At 36.1% G+C, this 13,936-nt stretch overlaps 1 protein-coding gene across 3 annotated transcripts; it reads right to left on the bottom strand.

Moving 5' to 3' along the window:
* Positions 1–366: 366 nt before the first annotated feature.
* On the bottom strand, positions 367–9,887 carry bcap29 (B cell receptor associated protein 29). Of its 3 annotated transcripts, none has more exons than XM_047386706.1 (8): positions 9,585–9,887; positions 9,224–9,325; positions 8,886–8,986; positions 5,538–5,607; positions 5,191–5,326; positions 1,691–1,787; positions 780–880; positions 367–692 (listed from the first exon to the last, which is right to left on the bottom strand). In XM_047386706.1, the coding sequence occupies exons 2-8, from the start codon at positions 9,313–9,315 to the stop codon at positions 657–659; spliced, it is 633 nt and encodes a 210-aa protein (XP_047242662.1). In that variant the 5' UTR covers positions 9,316–9,325; positions 9,585–9,887; the 3' UTR covers positions 367–656. The 3 variants fall into 3 exon arrangements, with proteins under 3 accessions (XP_047242662.1, XP_047242654.1, XP_047242646.1); XM_047386698.1 differs by having other exon boundaries at positions 5,460–5,607; positions 9,505–9,886; XM_047386690.1 differs by having other exon boundaries at positions 5,460–5,607; positions 9,585–9,885.
* Positions 9,888–13,936: the final 4,049 nt, after the last annotated feature.

Here is a 13,936-nt window from a genome sequence, read left to right as displayed (position 1 = left end):
TTTACAATGAATGAGATTTATACAGCAACAATACACTCCAGATTTAATTTTTAAAGTAAATGATTTACTTTTTAAAAACAGGAAGTAGTTTGAAATTCCTTTAAAAATAACAGAAGGATAGTTCTCTCTGTAGAGGGGAAATGTTATAATGTTTTAACTGAGCAATCTTTCACAAAATTAACTTGGTTTATGAGATTCTTGTAAAGTCAAAATATCTGTTGTGAAGTCTTTTCTCCTTTTTCTTTTTGTATTAGTAGAAATTGTGTTGTGTTGTACATCTTTCAGTAATACGCCTTGAATTTGTGGACCTGAGGTGTTTTTAAAAATCATGTTCAGCATAAAAATCTCAAAACATTGTTCGGACAATTTCTAGGTTCTAAAATTCTTGTTCTTGTGCATTTATTGAATTGTTATTACTTACAATGGTTATCATGAAATAACAACAAAACACAAAAGTTTTTTTTAAGAAATTGTATGCAAATTGGTATATATATATATTTTTTTTTTTTTATAAAAAAGGGCCAGATAAAACAACAGAAGAAATTAAACTTGAAGAGATGGCTGGTGAACGTATATGTCATCTGATGTTGCTGCATTATCTCCATGTTTCTTCTAGAGAGGTGGAAGTAAACACAGGTGTCACCACAACCAAGTGATTACTTATCTTTTTTGTCTTCAGCACTCTGGAGATTCTGTGGATTAAGCACAGTACTAATAAGAAAGTCCAGCTGGTGTGACTGAGGTGAATATGTTCTCTTATTTGCATTTGTGTGGTGTACCTGGATCAGACTGTGCTCCCTTAATAGTCTGTCATACTCCTGTGCCAGACCTTTGGCCTGCCTTCTTATCGCTTCAACTTCAGCATTAGACCTTCGCACAGCTTGACACAAAAATAGTCAATTGTTTCTGAACAATCTCAAAAATATCTGTCACAATTATTAGAGATGACCTAGACATAAGCAAACTAAAGCACTGCTCAGGGCCTCCAGGCCAGCTGGGGGCCCTCTAACGGCCCTTGACTTTTCACACTTCTTACTAATGATTCCTGAAGTTGATCTCTGTAGTCTTGTTTGGGAGCAATACGCCTAGTTTTAAATTTGCTCTGACATTTTTAGAAAAACATTTTTGGAAAGTTAACATTTCTTAAAAATGTAGGAATGCATTATTTCTAATCATACAAAATGTAATCATGTTTGCAATCATTGTTATGCTTTGTCACTCTGCTGGGGTCACATTCATGCACACTGTGAACATTTGCAAATAAATCTCCATTGGTAATTACCAAATACACAAAAACTGACTGCCGTATCAGCGTAAATGATCCTTTGGCCACTATTTATTTGAAATATTCCCCTTCTAAAACACATTGTCCCAAGGGCTATTTATTTAAAAAATAATGCAAACCGACTAATGTGATTGATGACTGACAATTTAAATAACACATTCTTGGCTCACAAAGTAACAATAAAACATGCTTTAAATGACAACCATTTGCAGTGGTACTACAGTATCTTCTAAATCACCATCTTCTAAATAAAATTCTGCTTAGGGCCTCATACAACCTTTGGTCAGAACCTGCAGTAGAGGTGAAATGTACTCTGTTTTCTTTTTACTTTTCACAAAATTAAAGTAATGATGTGCTTTTAGAATAGAAATCGAAATAAAAAAGCAGGAAGTAACAATTACTCACCTTCCTTTGTAATATTTAGTTGACTTTGAAGCTTTTCGATCACCATCTTTAGTTGATTTTCTGTTATCGACATAGATTGTTCTCTTTCCAGGAGAGCCTAAGCAGACATGAAAATCCTACATTAGATAAGAGAACTTTCAGGTTTTACAACCGGCAATTGTGTAGTCTGGCACTGAATTGACGTGGACTCTGTCAATGGCATGTTGATGTTGTTTATGAAATGCCGTCTGAATGTATTTTTAACCATTATATAGTGTTTAATTATTGTGATGAACAGATAAACTGAAACTGAATTGCCCATTGGGATTAATAAAGTATTCTACATCTGAATCTGAATCTGAAGAACGCATAACACTATAAAACAAAACCAAAAAAACATCAGGCTAGGAAGCTTAGCATGTCGTAATTTCCACATTCTGTTAAAAAGTAAAGGTGACTTTAAAACACTAACAAATCAACTTTATCTCAAATTAGCTACAGAACTGAGGGAAATTGATAATATTTTTAAATATGTATTTATTTATTTTAAATTATTACACATCTATAATAATCCAGCTTTATTTGTAAAGCACTTTAAATTATCATAAGGACCTAAGTCCTGTACAGAAAACCTAAGGCATTAAAATTACATTTTAAAATTACAAAAGGCATTTACACAGACACAAAAACAAATATAAATTGAAAATAAAAATAGTAAGATACTACAAACAGTACAGAAAATAATACAAAGCATAAAATACTCAAGACAAAACAAAATTTCAAATATTGACAAGAAAAACACAAAATACTAAATTCACATACTAAAGAAAACCACTCAGGATAAAGTCCATATCTCACGTGGCATCAAAACAGACAGAGATGTAGCCTGTCTAATAGTCATTCCACATTTTAGGAGCTGCTACAGCAAAGGCGCGATCCCCCCTAAGCTTACGTTTTGTTTTGGGCACAGTAAGGAGCAACTGATCGGCTGACATGAGAGAACAGGAGATTGCACGATGGTGCAGCAGCTTAGAACAATAGGAAGGAGCAAGGCCAAGAAGAGCCTTAAAAACAAGTAAAATAACTTCAAAATGGATCCTGAAATGCACAGGGAGCCAGTGGAGTAAGGCTAATGGGGAAAATGTGCTCATGTTTGGGAGGGCCAGATAAGAGGCATTTTGCACTCTGAAGCTGGGCAGTAACAACTGACCCCCACATAAAGTGCATTACAGTAATCCAGCCAAGTAGTAATGAGTAATAAGATACATTTTTTATTTGATCAATCTAAAATCTTGTTAATAATCAACCTAAATAGTAAAAAAAGTTTTCTTAATCATTGAGCTCTACCTTTGTGCTCATACAGAAAGAAATGCCAGTTGTTTAATGTAAATAAATAAAAAATTAAGAATCAGTTTTACAGTGGTACACTTTAATTGAATAATTAATTATAATGGAAATATTCACTCATGTACAATTACTAAGTAAAGGGGTACGAGTTTAAATGCAGGTTTTCCACATAATTAGTATTTTTAGCCGGCTTAGTTTTAAGAAAGGATTTTGGAAGAGAAATCAACTCCAAGTGAGCCACCTTTGGTCCATCAGCTTAGGCACCAAAGAACCAGTCAGTCATTTTTTATAGCACTTCTTCCATAGTGGGTCGCTGGGAAGCTGGTGCCTATCTCCAGCAGTCTATGGGTGGGAGGCAGGGTACATCCTGGACAGGTCGCCAGTCCGTCACAAGGCAATACACAAACAACCATGCACACACCTAAGGGCAATTTAGAAAGATCTAACAAGCATGACTTTGGAAAGCCGGAGAACCCGGAGAGAACCCACGCATGCACGGGGAGAACATGCCAACTCCATGCAGAAAGAGCCCCAACCAGGAGTCGAACACAGGACCTTCTTGCTGCAAGGCATCTGCTACCAATTGCGCCAACGGGCAGCCACACCAAAGAACCAGCAAAATAAAACTCAAAACAGACTGAGGTGTCACGTCTCCCAGGAAACTACAGCAGGTGCAGTTCCTACACCCGTTTTCATATATGGCTGACAATCAAAATCTCAACACACAGCTGTTATCCAGATGGGAAGGTCACCTTTACCCTGCCTAGTGGCCTTTTTCCTAGTGGCATTTCTCCTGGAAGTGACCTCTGAATATCTCAGTGAGGTTATCACTTGAAAGAAGTAATCTTGCTGCATAAAGAGGGTTTAGTCTTTGGCTTACAGGAGCATTTAGGATTTGACTGTGAACAAAACAACAACAGAGCCAAATCTTACAACAATGTAATCATGCTTGTCTGGTAAATCGGCTTCTACCTGGTTCTCTGTTTATTAGCCTGTCTGATCTCTACTTTGACTCAGCATTAGGCAGCCTCTCGTTGCCTCTTGTGATGTCATCAGGCAGGGAACACCCAACCACAATAGGAACTTAAAGAAAAGTTAGCTTGACATTAATATTTTAATTAGAAGGAACCCAAGAATGCATTAATTTTGAATTTCTACTGAGCTCATAACTAGCAAAAGACCATTCACCTTATGAAAAACTTTGATATGTTTTCACAGGATTTAGAGTTTCTTGAACACAGCACTAAAAAATATTGCATGTTTTAAAGATCTTAGAAACACAGAGGTTGATAGTAACTAGTTGCAAATAACTACATACAGTAACGTTTTGAATAAACTGCACTTCCATGAGTAGTTTTACTGCACCCTACTTTTTATTTTATTTTTACTTGAGTAATATAATATTACTTTGCTTGAGTAAAATCTCTGGTACTCCACCAACCTCTAGTTACTTCATTGGATAAAAAAAAACCCATATTTTAACCAAAAGTGCACTAAACACAGAAAACGCAGAAAACATTTAAAGTCAGACTTCCTGTTTGTACACAAGCTTAATTTTTCTGCTGTGCAATTTGGAGGTCAAGTGAAAATACAGTAAACAGTTTTCATTGTTTTATTTTACACTGTTCTAACATATATACATTAATTACTATAAGTATTAGCAACAAAAGCTTAATGTTTATACAAATTATTAATTAAAATATTATTTGGAAATATGTGTCTCTTCTGCCTGAATGTATTATATTGAAATGATAGTTATGTTTTAATCATTTTTCCATTTTTTTAAGACAATAATTTGCAAGTACTTTTATATTTTTATGTATTATTATTGTTTTCTAATTAAATTAGATCCTGTATTCAGACAGTCTCTTAGTACTTGTAGCCTTTTTAACAAATACTTTTTAACTTGTGATTATAACTATTAAATTAAACTTAAACTTCTATTTAAGTGAAAAATGTATTGAAGCAGTGCTACTCTTACTTGAGTACAAATTTTGGCTACTCTACTCACCTCTGGCGAAAATCATCATCCACAATATTAAAGATTATTTCAGCTTAATCGAACATGATGAAGGCTTTCTGCAAAGGACTTGGTCAAACAATGAAATGTCTAAAAAACTTGAATTCCTGAGGGTTCATATCAGTACAGAAAGATATAAAACTCTAATTCTCACTTTTTGTAGGCTCTGACTGTTCTCCTGGTGCTTCTCAGCTGCTTTAAATGCATTATCCATCTGCGCCTGAAGACCTGCATTGTTTTCTGAAGCCACTGCAATCTCGTTTAGCAGAGTGACAACCCGGCGCATGACACTGCAGGACAGAAAAACAGACAAAATAACTTTATGTTATGTAAAGTATGAAATAAAACAGGATCTCAGAATGGTATCTGTAAAGGATACATGAGTGCAGATTTTTCTTCAGAGTGAGCAAGAATTTCACTAACAGCCAGAGAAACAAAGAGAAACCACATATGTAAAGGTTTCTCTGGGCCCTGAAAAGCTTCATGTGGACGTGGTCATACAGGTTTGGGTTGGTCTGAGCATCTTGCATGGGTTCAGGACCTGAGTACTTCTGCACTTCTCGGATGGCATCTGAGGTCAGGGTTCGAAAATAAACATGACAGAATGAGCATGAGGTTATTCGGATATCTCTTAGTCATGCAATGCATTGCAAAAGTATACCCTTTGAACTTTTTCAGATTTTGTCATATTACAACTTCAAACTTTAAAGTATGATATTGAGGTTTTATGTGATAGAGCAACACAAAGTATCCTGTTTAGGTTATTGTCCAGCTGGCAGGTGAGCCTCTGCCCTCTAATAGGTTTTCTTCCAGGATTACTCTGTAATTAGCTCCATCTGTCTTCACACCAACTGTAAACCAGTCCCACCACCATGTTTGACTACAAGGATGATGTGTTCAGGGTGATTTGGAGTTCGTTTTCTCCCACACATAACATTTTGCATGCAGGTAAAAAAATCTCTATTATCTCTCTAAACAGAGCGTGTTATTCCCAGTTTGCTATCCCATCTACATGGTTTGTGGGAAACGTTTTTTGTTTTTTTTTTTACTTTAAATGGGAGCAAATGAGGGCAATGTCTTGTTAGGTTTGCAGTTGTGGCTTACCCTTTGTTATTTTTACTTAATGGATACAACTACGTTTAAAGGGGTCATATCATGCAAAATCCACTTTTTTAGCCCTTAAAAACCTTTATTGTACTTGGAGTTTTTGTTTTGTACTGTAGGAGTGCAGAAAAGTGCAATTTACTACTACTACTACTACTACTTTATTTATAACACACTTTAAAGCAACCACAGCTGCAACAAAGTGCCTCACAGATAAATCAAATTAACATTTAAAACATAAAAAAAAGTCAAATGACATAGTTAAAAACAACAACAGTAAGATCAAAGCAATAGAAACAGAAGTAAAAGCAATAAAAGAAAGAAGTCTCAGGCTGTCAAAAGCCAAGGAATAAAAGTGCCTTTTCAAATGAGTTTTAAAAATGGGCCATGAGGGGGACATGTCTAATGTGCAGTAGGAGATCATTCCATAAGGTGGGAGCAGCAACACTAAAGGCTCTGTCCCCTCTGAGTTTCCGTTTAGACCTATATAAGTGAAGCAGCTCAGAAAGGTAAGAAGGGGCAAAACTGTGTTAACATTTTAAAACAAATAAAAGGATTTTAAAATGTAGTCTAAAGTGCACAGGTAGCTCGCGGAGAGAAGCCAGGATCCATTTTACCAACCCCAGTTAAAAGCATTGCAGCAGCATTCTGGACCAACTGGAGATGTTTCAGGGAAGACTGGCTTAGTCCAAGGTAAAGACTATAACAGTAATCAAGCTGTGATGTAATTAGGGCATGAACATCTGTTTCAAGGTTTTGCTTTGAGAGAATTGGCTTTACCTTTGCCAGCTGCCAGAGATAAAAACTGGACTTGACCACTGCTCCAACCAGGGAATCTAATTTAAAATCACTGTCCATTTTAAAACCAAGATTAGAAACTGTTTGCTTTAAATATAGTGCTAAGGAGCTATATTTCTTTCTGCTCTCGGTGGAGGAGGACGCTTTTTCTCTGTCTCCCACCCCCTCCCATATCTGCCCTGCTTCAGCTCTGTGTCTTGTCTTTGGAGCCTCTTTTTGCAAATCTTCCAAATTTATAGTTATGGATTTGGTCAGCTGGTCACTCAATGCAATTGATAAAATTTTCTCGAGGAGAAGACAGGGTGAAGGAGAGCCCAACTTGTCCGGACTGGACGTTTTTCTCTGGATACACAATGGACTCCTGGCAGAAGTGGAGGATTGTGTGTTTGTCGATAATGTCAGTCGAGGATGTTGAAGATATGTATATAATTGGATGTTTGATATCAGGATTTCTGCTTTTTGGAGTCAGCGGTTACCTGGCATATCGAGAAATTCGGAGTGCCAGCAGCTGTTCTGGCCATTGTAAGGCTGCCTGGCATGTGTGATGGGATCTTCAGGGCGATCAGCACTCAGACTGAGATGTTACGTGAGCTGAATCCAAGACTGGATGTGATCCTTAGGATCGCAGGCAGGTTGTGGTTCCTGGACTCGGGTGAAATGGGATAAATCTTGGAGAAAGTTGTTCGCTCGGATCTGGCAGAAAGACCAGGAATTTGTCTGTTTTGATTCGCCTTTGAGAAGCACCAGCGAGACTCTCAAGGCTGACGGAAAATTAAGAGTCAGCCTAACCCAAATAATTAGTGTTTTTCTGAATCTGGCTCCGCTGCATGGCTTTGATGGCTGGCTATCTTCAACTTCTCCTGGAAGTTATGTAAACATGACGCTCTGCTCCCTCCCTTCCCTGAGGACATCTGTGGACCTGCTCAGAACTTTGTGGCCGGTTGATGAACATTCCAACAAACCATCAAGGATAATGGCCTCTGTGACAGTGCTTCATGGACTTACTTGCACACAATCACTTGCACACACACACATGCTCAAGATAAACATATGCACCCCCTCACACCACCTTCACCGTTCCCGGCATGATGTTGTTTTGTCAACTTGTTGCTTCTTTGTTCTGAGGTTTTTTGCAATCTCAAACTGTATCCTGCTAAGGATAAAGTGTGAAATATGATTTTTTTCCTCTACTTACCTAATGTGGCCTCTTTTCTCATCTAGCAAGGGCAGCGCCTGTGAGTGGGCAGCAAAGCCTCGGTGACCTGTACCCCCTTGTCTTGTGTCATGATGTATGTTTGGATGGGTTGTACTGGAATTCTAATTTCCCCTCGGGGATCAATAAAGTATCTTTGAATTGAATTTGAATTGAATTGAATTGAAATCAATAGAGGGACATTTACAAGAGCCACTTGGACCAAAGACCATCACTTCTGTTTTTTATCATTAAAATTAAGAAATGTATGGATGTCTCTCAAGGTGCTGTTAGATATCTTTATATTCTGTTTGGGTCATATTTTTCAGTCCGTTCAGTTTTCTCTACTCTCAATTACATTTTTTGAACTGTTTCGTCACAGTATTTGCCACATAACAGCTAAATGATGTAATGGATTTCCAGCTGATCAATTACACGTATCCACCATTTTTATTTATCGCTGCAATTTTGTAGTCAAACTTAAGTATGCCGACACCACATGTGAATAAGTCTAAATGTTTGGTTGTTGGTTGTGTTAACCCCCACAATTTATCACACCGTCCCCCAACATCAGAACCTCTGAAGCCTTCATAGAACAGCTGTACAGTGCTTTACAGTTTTGTTCTGCTTTGTTTTGGCATATCAGACATATCTTAATGAAATGCAATGAAGTTGTCATAAGATGACGGAATATGAGAAAATTCAAAGGGTCATGACTACTTTTTCAAGGTACTTTCTCCCAGCAGAGTGCTTACCAAAAAAAAGAACAACAAGGGCCATGATCATTGCAAAGAAAAACTTGTTCCAGTATGGAGATAACCAGCTCCATATTCTCCAGTTGAAAACTAAATGCCATCTGCAAAAAAGATGCCATAAGTGTTACTTTGATAGTAGACATTAGACATATTTATTTCAACAACATGGATGCACTCAGCTGGGGATTTACCAGCTGCCTTCTTTTCACTACGACTGAAATGTAGACCAGTCAAATATGATCTGTTCAGAAATAGGGCAGCTACACAGGACTACAACTAAGTTTAACATGTTGGTTTTGTGTAAAAAAAACCACAAAAAAAAAAACATGTTACTGTACCTCTTTGCAGATATAAAAGGTATGCAAAGGATGAGGTTGACCACCATCTCTGCATACAAAAAGAAAGCCACAGCTGTCCACTGGAGAGTCATCACCACTTTTCTGTGGAAACAAAATGGTTAAAAAATGTTTTGTAAAATCAAACCAAAACAAATAAGTACCATCTAAGTATATTTATATATATATAACTATATCAGTGTGTTACCGGTAATTATCATCACTGTTAGCTTTGTTTTGTTATCAATGTCTCAAATCAAGAAATTACTTGTAGATGATCATACCTGTCACTTTGTCCTGTAACAGTAAATCTCTGGTTTTGAAGTTTGCTGAAAAATGGGAGTAAACACAGCTGTTAACTCACCAGGCAAGAGTTTAAGATGGAAAGTACTGGAGAGTCCCCACACGTAGACAGTTGTTCCACATGCGCTCACACAGATTCACAACAGTTGCTGAGGAACATCAGAACACCCAGAGCCCAAAATAAAAATTCTGTAGTTGACCTCCTTAGGCATTCCCCCTGGATTTAGTGAAAGATCAAAGCATTAAAACCTGTCTGAAAGACTTGTTGTCATTGTAGGCTGCAGAAAGACTAAGATTTGCCTTTTGGTTTGAGACTGTTCTTTCCCCAGCATGTGTGTGAAAGAGAAGGTGTTTGCCGGGTGTGATCTCACATTACATGTCACATTACAAAAATAGATCAGTGTGGATAGGTGGTTCTAAATAGGTTAAACTGGTTATTATCTTAATATTCTAATCAAGTTTAGATTATTTGCAGAAATGCACTGCTTGCAGAACTTAGAACCCTAGTCCAAATGTGTTAGATACGTCCACAACCCCTGAACTTTTATACTCCTTGTTGCAATACAACTACAAACATCATTGTATTATATGTGATGGCCAACCCAAAAGCCCAGTTTACTCCCTTGATTTACTTTAAGAAGCCACTTGATTTATAAATAAAGTCCACCTGTGTGTAATTTAATCTTAGAACAAATTCAGCTTCTCTGTGAAGGCCTCGGAGGTTTGTTAGAGAACATTTTTGAAAAATTACCATAATTAAGACCGAACAACACAGAAGATAAATCAGGGGTTAAGCTGTGGGGAGGTTTTAAGCAAGGTAACGCTATAAAACCATATCTCTAGCTTTAAACATCCCACATTGGACTGTTCAACCCATCACTCAAAAACGGAAAGAGTATGGCACAGACTGTATGGCTAGACTGACAGCTTGTTTATTTAGTATTAATCAAAGAAGCAGCCAAGAGGCCCATGGTACCTCTGGAGGAGCCACAGAGATCCACAGCTAAGGTGGGAGAATCTGTTGAGTCTTCACCCCACATATCGTGCTTTTTTAGAAGGGTGGCAAAATTAGCTGTTGTTACACCAAAGCCATGAGAAGTCCTGTTTACACTGTGGCGTTAGCCGTATAGATGACACAGAAAACATACAGGCAAAGGTTCCCTGGAAAGGTGAGACCAACTTACTGGCTTATATGCAAAATGCCATTTGAGTTCATTGCACATGTACCTGAAAACACTGCCACAAAACATTATGGTGACACCATAATTTTTTTGTGGTATTGTTTTTCTTCAGCAGGGGCTGACAGACATCAGAAACATGAAAAAATAGCCTAAATGACCTAAAACGGACCAGTTAGAGGAAGCAAAAAAATAAAATGCAAATCACTTACTTAAAAATCACACAATGTGATTTTCTGTATTTTTGTTTTAGATTCCGCATAAGATAAAAATTAAAGATTGCTAGTGGGAAAATCTGCATAGTTGGCAATGTATCAAATACTTGTTCCCCCCACTGTAGCTGCTTAGATGGGATTGATGCTGCTGATGGATAGAGCAACGAGTGTAGAAAGGCTTAAAAAGCTAACTGAAGTGTAATTACATGCTTGCTTTGGGTTATTTTTATGTACAACCTATTACTTCGTTCTCATTTCCTATGTAATCTCCAAAGAAGATAAATATTAAAACATTACTGCTAGATTATTGTAGTGTTTTGGTTTTGTTTGAACTTTTTTCATTCAAGAGGTCTACTAATATATTTTTTTTCCACACAAACTTTTACATCTCTTCATTAGGTTTTTTATGTGGACTTCAGCTATTCCCCCAAAGCTCCGGAAGGGGGCAATGTTGCTTCATGCAAAAATAAAATTACACTGGGACATATTTAGAAATTAAATCGAATAGTCATTTTCAAATAATCACTGTCAATTAACAGTGATGTTTAATTGCTTCATTTAAATACTATGAGAATTTAATTTACTCTTTAGTCAAAAAAAGCACTAAATAAAAATTCATTCCAGAAACATATTACCAGTCTAAAATAATTCCACTTATTATTTAGCACACTTTTGTTAAATATTTTTGATGGATATTGCTTTTTCCTGGCATTTAGCTCCAAAAATATTTCTTTATATCTTCTCCTCTCTGACCTATTCAGCTCACCAAGTGTAATCACATAGGCGATAGCTGCTATCTTCTTTGACTGCTGACTGAGGAGCACTCAGCTGCAAACTGTTTACAGCTGCACCCTGTCACAGCATTTTAGGATCGGATAAGCGTCTCTGACACAAATTAAGATGCTGTGCTCGTCTTTTTGCTGTTTTAGATGCCACCCCTAACTGGTTCTGTCAGAGTACTCTGCATCGTGGGGCAGCCATGATGGGTTTTACCAAGAAGCACCTGTACATGTGCATAACATTTACTTAGCTAGTTAGGTATAGTAGTTAGAGAATGTACAAAAATAAGACCACAATAAAGCTAGGAGCACCTACTTCATAATCATATACGGTAATTTTTTTTTTTTTTTTCTTTTTTTGGGGTGGGTTGGGGTTATGCTACAGTACCCTAGGTTATATCAGCATAGTCAGAACCAGAGAAGAAAACTACTGGTTTTATTTTTATTCCTATAGAGAGTATAAAGAATGACTTCTATGACAAACCTACTTTCTGTCTCGGTTTTAGTAACAAAGGTTTGGTTTAAAGTTTAGTTTTTCATTGACCCAAATATCCATTGTCTGGCAGTCTTTCAATTATACTGTGTTCAACAGAAACCGTTACTCTCTTTTTTTCTGTAGTTTTTGGAAATCATCCATTTAGTCTTTGAGAAATTTAAACAGTTTTTAATTATGAAGCTGTTTTTAAAGGCATTAAATTATTTTTAAGTGTGAAACAGGTAGAATTTGCTGAGTGTACAAGAATGTGTCATCAGCATAAAGATATAATTTACAAATGTATTATGAAGATGTAAGAATATTGATAGAAAGTAGGAACAGAATTGGCTGGAGGACAGAACCCTGGGGAGCATCCTTTGAAATATGTACAAAATATATTATTTCAACACTGTAAGGTATTTTTTTATTTATTTTGAACCATAGGTAGGTATTTTTGTCCAATCCCAAAGATGACAAGAGACATACGAGTGGTGAGTGGTAAAGGTGTCAAAGTTTGTTTTGGTTTTCTTGTTAGTTTTTTTTTTTTGTGAAAAAGTATATCCCCCCTTACAGATTTATTATGTTTTGGATTTTTGGATTTTATGTCTAAATATTTCGGATCAAGAAACAAATGTTTAAATTAGACACGTATAATGTCAGAAAATAAAAAATACTGTTTTAAATCACAATTTCATTTAGAGAGGAAAAATGGGCATCCAAACCAATCTGGTTAAAATTGGTGGTGTAACCTTTGTGGTAGTAGCTTCCCTATATGGCAGGCTGTTTTAACATACAATTGGCTTTGTGTGACTGCAATTACGTTCTAGATATCTTAAAATGAGTTGCAACTACATTTTGAGTATCCAGAATGGCAATTCAAGATATCTGCAACATTAAAAATCATTAAAAACACGCCAGTTTGAATTGGACTGCCCAGACAGACAGAACAATTATTTAAGATATCAGTAAAATCGTTCTGACTAGTCAGAATGATATCTTAAATATAAAGACTGTCTAGATAAAATTTTCAAGATATCTCTAATTTATTTGGAGATATCTTTAGAGGAATTTTGAATAGTCAAAAATACAGTTCTACATATCTCTTACTTAGTTTTGCCTAGTTATTATGTGCTTTCAAGATAACTGCATTTAATTTGCACAAGTCAACTATTTCAGATCTTTAAATATTTTAGAAATCTTTCAGATATCTAAAAATACATTTAGGATATTCTTAATAATTAGGTCATATTTTCAGTTGGAATTTAGATTAGGCAGAACAAAAAGTGAGATAACTCAAATTTACTCTATGACTAGTCATAATTTAATTGTTGAAAATTTAAATATACATTTTAAATAGTAATTTATTGCAGATGTCTTCAATTGGAGCCTCTATACAACATAATGGCAAATCTGTTATTTATACTAGTCAGAATGTAATTTAAGATATCTCAAATTAATAGTTAGCCTAGTCAAAATATATTTAGAGATATCTTAATTAACTAATATGCCTCATTATAAATCAATTTCAGATATCTGGAATGGAAGTGTGGTGAAGCTGTTTTTATGTTAAAATGGGCTGCCATATTCTGTCTGGATTTAAAAAATGTTCAAGATATCTCTAGATTACTTGGAGATATTTTAAAAGGAATTTTGACCTGTCAAAATACAGTTATAGATGTCTCTTACTTTCTCTCTCACTTAAGTGTAGTGAAGCTGATTTTATGTCAAATGACCTGCCTCGTCCAACAAGCTTTTGCAATAACCGG

This window comes from Girardinichthys multiradiatus, chromosome 2 (genome assembly GCF_021462225.1).
Source record: "Girardinichthys multiradiatus isolate DD_20200921_A chromosome 2, DD_fGirMul_XY1, whole genome shotgun sequence".
Taxonomy (NCBI): Eukaryota; Metazoa; Chordata; class Actinopteri; order Cyprinodontiformes; family Goodeidae; genus Girardinichthys; species Girardinichthys multiradiatus.
Note: the sequence above shows the minus strand (reverse complement) of the source record. Positions and strands in the feature narration are given on the sequence as shown.